This window comes from Nannobrachium achirus (genome assembly GCF_963921795.1).
Source record: "Nannobrachium achirus genome assembly, chromosome: 6".
Lineage (NCBI taxonomy): Eukaryota > Metazoa > Chordata > Actinopteri > Myctophiformes > Myctophidae > Nannobrachium > Nannobrachium achirus.
Window position 1 is genome coordinate 41,753,453 of NC_137815.1, and position 8,648 is coordinate 41,762,100.

The window sequence follows — 8,648 nt, forward strand, 5'->3', positions numbered from 1 at the left end:
AGGAACTCACACACACACACACACACACACACACACACACACACACACACTCTCTCTCTCTCTCTCTACTGTATTCTTATCCACTCACCAGCTCTGAGGGCTCTGGGGTAAGCTGCTGGTGAAGTGCTAAAGAGAACCCGAAAAAGGTCCCTCTGTCTCCCAACTTGTGCAGAGTGTGGGCAGTATCCAGGTTAAAGCCAGAGGTCAGGCCCAGCAGAGTCAGCAGTATCCAAAGACAGGGACAAGGTGAGGTGCTACCATGTTGCACTGGCGGGGCTGCCATGGCAAAGTGCAGCTCCTTCTCAGCGGAGGAGCAAGTCCAGTTCAAGAGGAGAGCAGCACGCTTTATAATCCCTTTGTGGCCCCCCCAGGCCAGGAGAAAAGAGAGAAAAAGGAAGAAGTCCAGCGTGATTCACCTCTCCTCTCCTTTCCTCTCCACTCTCAAGCCTGTGTAGATGTCCTGCCTTGTTTCCAGTCTTGTCTCTATCTCTCTGTGCTGTTCTGGCTCTCAACTCCGTTTGCTGCTGTCAGTCTACGGTGCAGCCTGAGAAAATGTGGCAGTGTGCAGACTAGCATAGTGTGTGAGTGTGAGTGTGTGTGTGTGAGAGCAGCACGAGCGTGCGTCTCCTCTCTGGATGTGTGTGTGCGTGCCTCCCCCCTCCTCTGTGTTCTCCCTGCTTGCTCTGTGTGTGACTGAGGGATACAGCGGACAAGTGCCTTGAATAGCCTGCTCACTCCTCCCCTACCCTCTCTTTCAATCCCTCTCTACCCCCCCCCCCCCCCCACTGCACCACCACCAGAACCCCCACCCCACCCTCCACACACCACACACCACACACACACGCGCACACACGCACACACGCGCGCACACACACGTACGCACATGCACCCCTCCACCTCCTGCTCCCCTCTCAGCTGACATCAACACTCAAGGGACTGCTGCCAAAATACCAGGCAAGGTTGTCAAGATACTTGGACGCCGCTGAATAGGGAGAGGTTGAAAAGACAGCAGACTGTTTTATCTGTTGAGCTCACACGGTCCAGACTGCATCACTTTCTCTGGACACCGGTTACTGTACAGATATCCTACTGTATTGCCTGCACGTCCCTGGAAGATGGACAGAGAGTAAATGTAAATAGTGCATTTGTATAGAGCCTTCATCCAAGGCGCTTTACATAGATTGTGCATTACATTCACCCATTCACATTCATACACCGATAGCGGACGGAAACCATGCAAGGCACCAACCAACTCACCCGGAGCAACTTGGGGTTCAGAGTCTTGCTCAAGGACTCTTCGACATGTGGACAGGAGGAGCCGGGATTTGAACCGCCGATCCGCGGATCATTGGCCAACCTGCTCCTGAGCCACAGCCGCCTTGGGCGACAGAGGATGCAGATAGATGCTCTGGTGGGGATGGAGGTGCTCAATGACTTTCAGGGTTTTCTCTGGGAACCATGAGCTTGAAGGGCCCTTGATGTCTAACTTCTAGTGGCGGCGATGTGGAATGAATTTGTGAGACAAAAGGAGCCGAAATGTGCACAGTGACCCAGTAAACTTTATTACAGACCTTCAGGTCTTCTGAATAGAAAGGCGTAGGAGAGCTGTGGGTGTTGTGACAGACAGAGCAATGTTAGCCGGGAGACATAATCATGAAAATTGAAAACTTCCAACAAAGAATACTAAATACACAGCTAGGTCAAATATAGTATCTTATAAGCCACTACTTACCATGCACTGTTGATGGCTGACCTTCTGTTTGACTATACCACATGCTGTTTACATTATTGATCAATAAAATATTCAATCAATGAATCAATCAATCAATAGAATATTTCAAGCACAGTAATATCCTCCGTTAATGGATCAATTTCTAACTCTGAGAAATTATGAATGCAACCAGATAGAGCCGGTCCATCTAGTTAGATGTTGGATTGACTTAAACGAACACTCAGGGTTTTACTGTTTACAGAAGCCCTTTTGCTGGGGTCTAATGTTTCAGTGCAGCAGAGTCAAGGGTTAAGTCATGCCCTCCCTGCATTGTTTCATAAGATGCCATGTCTTGTCCACAGCTGCTGATTTCTGGTCCTGTCTTGTGTCCGTCTGTGCAGCTGTCTGTGAACCTGGTCACCTCAACTGTTCCGCACCCATAAACCTCACACTCAGCACCCAAAACACTTTTTGTCAGTGTGATTGACAACAGTGTTGTTGTCTACTTTTTCATTCCAATTGAGCAATTGATTTGCTTTCAGAGAAAACTGATATTTGGTTTTGGTTTATAAGTGTCTCTTTGTTACAGCATGCACCTTCAAAGATAAAGTCTGGTCAAATGTTGTTTGTTTGCTTTTCTTGTTTTGCATATCTTGGTGCAGCATGCTCTTGTGTGCAGATTTCTCTTTTGATCCACTTAGCATGTATGTGCCCTCTGCTGCCTGTAAGCGGTACAGGAATAAAACTAACTATAAATATAAACTTTAATTGTATCTGCAAGGGATCACGTTCACTCCATCTGGTGCATTATTAGGATATTGCGTTTTAGGAACTGTCCTTATCACTCAATCTTTTACATGTTTCTGGGTGATCTCTAAAACCTTGGGCAACTAAATACACCTTTATCATAATAGGAGCTCAGACACTTGTATTTGCATTGGGTGCAAGTCAGCCCTTATCCATAGAAATGGAACAGATTGCAAATCTGAGGAGTGTAAACTTTGTGCTCATGTCTCTTTCCAAGCATGTAAGGAGGAGACACCGCACCCATTGTTCAACAAAGCATGTTGAAGAACTGAGCCATGGGACTGTCACTATAGAGGCTGTTGTCATCTACAGGGGCAGCTGTAGCAGAGTGGGTAGAAGCTGTGTGGAATCGGAAAGTCACCGTTGACCCTTGGCTCACCCAGTCTACGTGTCGAAGTGTCCCTGAGCAAGACACTTAACCACTACCTGCCCCTGACCTGTATTAATGTATTAATGCTTCTACAAGATGGGTAAATTCCAGATATGTGCAATGTATTAGGCTGCAATGTATTAGGGGTTTCCTCTGCCATCGGTGTATGAATGAGAATTGTGAATGGGTGAATGTAATGCACAATTATATTATAATTATTTATGAAGGTCACAATCACAATCTCACTTCCACACTCACCTAAAGAGTCCCTGATTATTATCTCAAATCTGATGAAAAGAAAATTGGATTCAAACAGGTAATCCAGTCATCTGCAGTGTGCAGGCCTGATCCAGGGGTCGTCAATACGTCCGTACACAGACAAATGTGTCAGTGGTAAAGACTTGGTCTTATCCGTGGCAATTTTTAGATTTCCTTTTTTACACACCATTATAATGTTCTCCAGGTTTTCTTCAGAATATGTATGACACTTTACTACGACACTATGGCACATTATTAGTCCACTAGTAGCTAGTGGGTCTCAAAGGTTTTATTTTCAAGGACCACCATAACTCTGAGAGTGTTGAAATGGAAGCAAATGGTTCCATTTGAACACTGAGTTACAGACCTGTTATGGTCATTCAGGTCTCTTAATGTGTTTATGGTAATATTATTATCCACTCATTTAGTATGTCAGTGGCAACATTTTAATTTTGACAAAAATGTGCACCACAAGCCAGCATGCAGATGACAACTGGCCTGAATCAATTATTCATGTATCATACTGCATGCAACTAACTTTGGCCTGACATAAAAACAACCCAGTCATGATTCCAGAGAGAGCGAGAAAAGGCAGGAATGGAGTGGGTTCTTTGAGAGAATGCTGAAAATGTCTTAATGGTACCATGGGCAGGAGGCCAGACGAGGATGCCCATGGACAGAGAACAAAGCCCACTCACAGGGAGGGGTGGAGAAGAGGAGAGAAAAGGAGAAGAAAGGGAAAGGAGGGGAACAATAGTGATGCCTAGCTGTAAAGACTATCATGCCAGATTGTTCGTGACACATGCATCGCAACACACGGTCCCATTAGCAGTCTGAGACACACTTCAAGGAGAGGCAGCTTATTTTAGATGGCAGCACTTACAGGCAGGGTCATTTTCCACACTCCCTCTTTAGCCCCCATCACTGCTGAGATATGCTTAATTTAGACTCCGCCGTACGACGGTGCCGCATGCCATAAATAACAGATCTACAAGCACACAACTCGATGCATTGCGAAGCACTGTGAGCTTGTAGGTTGTCTATTTCTGGCATGAAACAGCATCATATGACAAAGTGTAAATCCCGTTGTCAGCACTGTTTTGATTAATTCATATACCGGTAGCTGGTAACTGCTATCCACAAGTTTCCACGGGAGTTTACTGGAGACCATCGGGACCAAACTTCCGGGTTTAACAGCAGACATACAAGCTCACGTCGCGTCGCAGATGCAACCCGTTGTGAGCTTGCAAATCGGCGCCGGAAGCTCGGTGCAGACGTCTGCGCAATGCACTATGGGGCGTTGGAAACTCGTGGATAAGAGAAGATGGTGCTTGTTATTAGGCTACTAACCATTAAATAATGGATTGCATTATTATAGCAATCCATTATTACTAACCACTTACCAATACTAACCATTAAATAGTGCTACAAGAGCATTGCATATCTCATAGATTAGAATGTTTCTTGTCGTCAGCAATCAGTTTTGTTTTTATCATCTTCATCAGAAAAGAACAAGCAACATTTTAAACAAAATGTCCTATACACATCTTTTTTTTCTTTTTATTAAATAAGCATATAAAAAACACATTATATGCATATGATGTGCCAGCTAGAGACTAAAGACAATAAATAGCAATATAGTGGAGATTCACTGCCAGCCAAATTATATTTATGTACAATTATCGCCACCTTGTGGAACTTGGTGATACATGCAATCTGTGTATACACACATACAGTAGACTACATGTAGTTAAAGCAGGGCTGTTTTTGGTAATGTAGAGTTTCATTACTTCATTTCTATTACATCTAGGCTACTAACCACTTCCTCTTCAGTAGCCGTGTTTCATTTCTTTCTATCCTGTCAAAACATCTGTAATTCGCAAAAGGGCAAATGGTAGTATTCTAACCTGGGTAAAGACAGGGTGAAAGTTGTGTTGATGTGGTCTAGTATGCATTCTTTGAATATGAAGGGTTGTAGGAGGGTGGAATGTCCCGTTCATCTGAGAATGGTGTTGGTTCGCTGGGCTTCATAGGTGCTTGTAAAGGGTACATTGGATGCCCCTCACTGAACGCAGCGTGGCTGTATGGTCCTGAAGGTGACGAGTAGCCTGAACCACCTACAGAAAGAAGACAATTGAAAAATAACTTGTATTTTGTTTTCTTTCTTTCTTTCTTAGAAGTTGAAATCATACAAAATAGTATGGCACACACAGTGCAGTAAACAAGTGAAGTCCTTAAGAGTAAGATGCCCTACTGGCAATAATTTACCACTGGCACATTCTAATACTAATGTTATAATACTAAGCGGCACATTCTAATACTAATGTTATAATACTAAGCAAAACATACCAAGTTCCATATATGATGGAGGTGGTGCTGAGGGCATGGGCAACACGGTCCCATAGCCCTGGGGCATGGGCTGGACTCCGTAGCCTGGCTGAAGAGGCATAGATGGGTAGACTGGAACGTGCCCTCCCTGGGATGACTGTGGATGTCCCGGTGAGGCAGGTGGTTGCTGGGGTGTGGTGATTAATGTGGTCTCAGTGGTGGCGTTTATCACATCTGGAGAAAGTCATAGTCTTACTTAGTTTGTCATGTAACAGTAAGCACCTATTCAGAGTTTAGCTGCTGACAATCAGTTAAATACATTTCCCACATTTTGGCACTGATTTGTAGAGTGTAATAGGTCTACATATTATTCAAATCTATTTTCTGTACCAAAACAGGAAGAGATTCTATACCGCTGAGTCACAGATCACCATCAACTTTTAGCCTGCACCGTTTGTTGCTGAACTAGTTTGAGCACGTTTTGGGTAATGACAGCTCTTATGGATTACATTAAATGCTCTTAAGTAATGTCAGTGTGCACTTGAGTCGATGTAGTCACTGTTGTTGTAGTGCTTGAGTGTCACCCAAACAAAATATGCAATACTAACTTAACTTCCCATTCATAGGAACTAGGAGAATCTACATTATAAGTACAGATGATGAATTAAGAGACGTCAACCTAAACTGATGAACTAAACCAGAAATCAAACCGTCCAATTTGGTTCAGCAAGCCTTACTTTGAGGCCTACGATTACGAATGTGATTTCCACGACACTTCTTGTACAGGAGGCAGCATGGAGACACACAGCAAATGATGAGACCCACACAGATGATGATAGGGAGGAGACTGCCCACCACAGCACCAATGATGTAAGGAGTTTTACTTGTTCTCCTGGAGACAAAAAGAAAAATATATTTATATATTCTTTTTAATAATCCATTGATTAAACATCAAAGCCTCAGTTGGTTGTTAAGTATTCCTTGGCATTAAGGAAGTCAAAAAGTGCATTGGTTGTCAAATTAACTAATGCCATTGCTTGGAAGACTGGTCCTTACAGTATACTGTACTGTAGGGGTTTCCAAACCTTTTGACTCAGGGTACCCCTATAAATATATTTTCATCCGAGGTACCACTACATTATATTCATAATTTTCACTCCCAGCACCTTATATTTATGGCAGATTTTACTATTACCTTTAGGTTAGGATAACATTATGATCTAACATTTTTTAGCCTATTTATTTTGTGTTATTAATTAATATAAGATGATGACAACATCTGAAAGAATTTTTATTCTGTAAATCACATTACTTGGCACCAGTGCTACATTTGATAACTTCTCTGGGCAAAGGAGCCATACTGGTTCAGGGCTTGTAGCATAAATTCCAAATATTATCACAACCAGGGTGCCTGGGCTTGGAAAACCCCTGCTGTACTGTGATTGAAAAAGTCTAATGCCAAGTATACTTAGTATACTGAAATCCACATGCAGTACACCATACATACACCATACCTCTGAGGACAGTGGTCTTGTTCCTCTTCAGTCAGAAGACGTTTAGCATCAGAGCAGCAGTATCTTTTGTTGCAGTCTCCACAGCAGAACAAGTTTTTGCTCCCCGAGTAGAAACATTGCTGGACATCATGGTAATCACCACTGACGTCCCAATAGTCTTTGCAGACTATTATGGCTATTATAAGTGTGAAATATAGGGAGAAAATATTAATGGGTGAGAGGTTTAATCGGTAAGACAAAGGAAAAGGAAAAAAATAAATTAGTACAGTGCAATGCATGCATAGGCAGACACACCCCTACGTGTAGCTAGTACCATGAAAAGTAAAAAAAAAAAAAAAAAAAAACGAAATCAGTTGGAGACATTTTCTACTAATTAAGTTAGAAAATCTATTTTATAAATGAAATGATATCCTACAATCAAACGCAGATATCAAATACTCATTTGATTCAAATCAGTTAGTTCCTATAGTTAGTTCTGCTTCAGTTGTCATTGTGGGTAAACAAACAGGAAGTAGTTCAAATGACCATGAATCTGTTAAAATGAAACTAATTGAAAACAAACAAACCAAAAACTCACCAGACTCAGACGGGAGTAGTGTTATGCCTAAAAGACAGAGAAACGTGGCTAATAGACCCATAGCTGCACAGTGCAATGATTTCCTTCAGCAAGGTAACAGAAAGAAGAGTTGCTTCAACCTGCTGAACAGCATTCCACACCTTTGTCATTACAAACAACTTTATTAGGCCAACATTTTTGTTTGTACTGAAGCTACTGAATCACTGTCTTGATTCATCAAGGACAATGACAAACCCTAATAACGGGAGGGTAGTATTTTTATAGAACTTTGCACATAGGTGGTAAATAATACAATGTATTTAAATGTACTTACAACCATAGGCCTTTAATTTTGAGTAGAACACAGATGAAAAGGTTCACGGGGAACCACACTAACATAATCCCTTTTATGCCCATAATGGAGTTCCCTGATGTCATCAATATTATATCTAACAGGACTTCATATGGGAATGCCCATATACAGTATGGAGGCCACACTAACAGAATCCATATACTGTATGGCCAAGACAGCCTAAATCGGTGTGGCTGGTTCTACAGAAAGGGATCTCCATGTATGGGTATAAAAGGGATTGTATGCATGATGTCAGATATCATAGACGTCATAGGACTTTCACATAACGAATAACTGAGTAAGCATGTTTGGGCTCTCACAGCATATCTCCATATGGTACATGGATCTCCAAATACTGTATGGGTACCTGGGGTCTCCATATATGGGTAACACTGGCCAAATGGCGTCTTACTAGTCACATGATGTGTCGCTTGAAAATAACAGATTTCGGCAAGTGACACCACGTGACAAATTTAGAATTTAGTGGCATGAGCTTTATGTAAGGACACAAATTCAGCAGTTCATTCATTTCAGTTAAGTTATTGCAATGCCATATGCACATAACCAGGAACGTGCTGGGCCCCTGATTCAGCCCGGGAAAAAGAGTTGTAGAGGCCCTCATTGCGCACTATAGAGAAAGATCTCTCTCTATAGCGCTGCTGCTACTCAAAGATTTGCCATTTCAGATCATGACAAGTGACAAGCCAGTGGGCCAATTACTGTACATGAGTTATATTTCGTCGCTGTCGGGT

At 42.6% G+C, this 8,648-nt stretch overlaps 1 protein-coding gene across 1 annotated transcript in view; it reads right to left on the reverse strand.

The window, feature by feature from the left end:
* itga7 (integrin, alpha 7) overlaps positions 1 to 4,068 on the reverse strand; it is a gene marked incomplete at both ends in the record, with an annotated part of 63,885 nt that extends 59,817 nt beyond the window's left edge. Inside the window, 4 exon segments of the mRNA XM_080728237.1 lie at positions 89 to 99; positions 101 to 298; positions 1,358 to 1,489; positions 4,030 to 4,068. Of these exon segments, the coding sequence (XP_080584363.1) occupies positions 89 to 99; positions 101 to 298; positions 1,358 to 1,489; positions 4,030 to 4,068 (380 nt within the window).
* Positions 4,069 to 8,648: the final 4,580 nt, after the last annotated feature.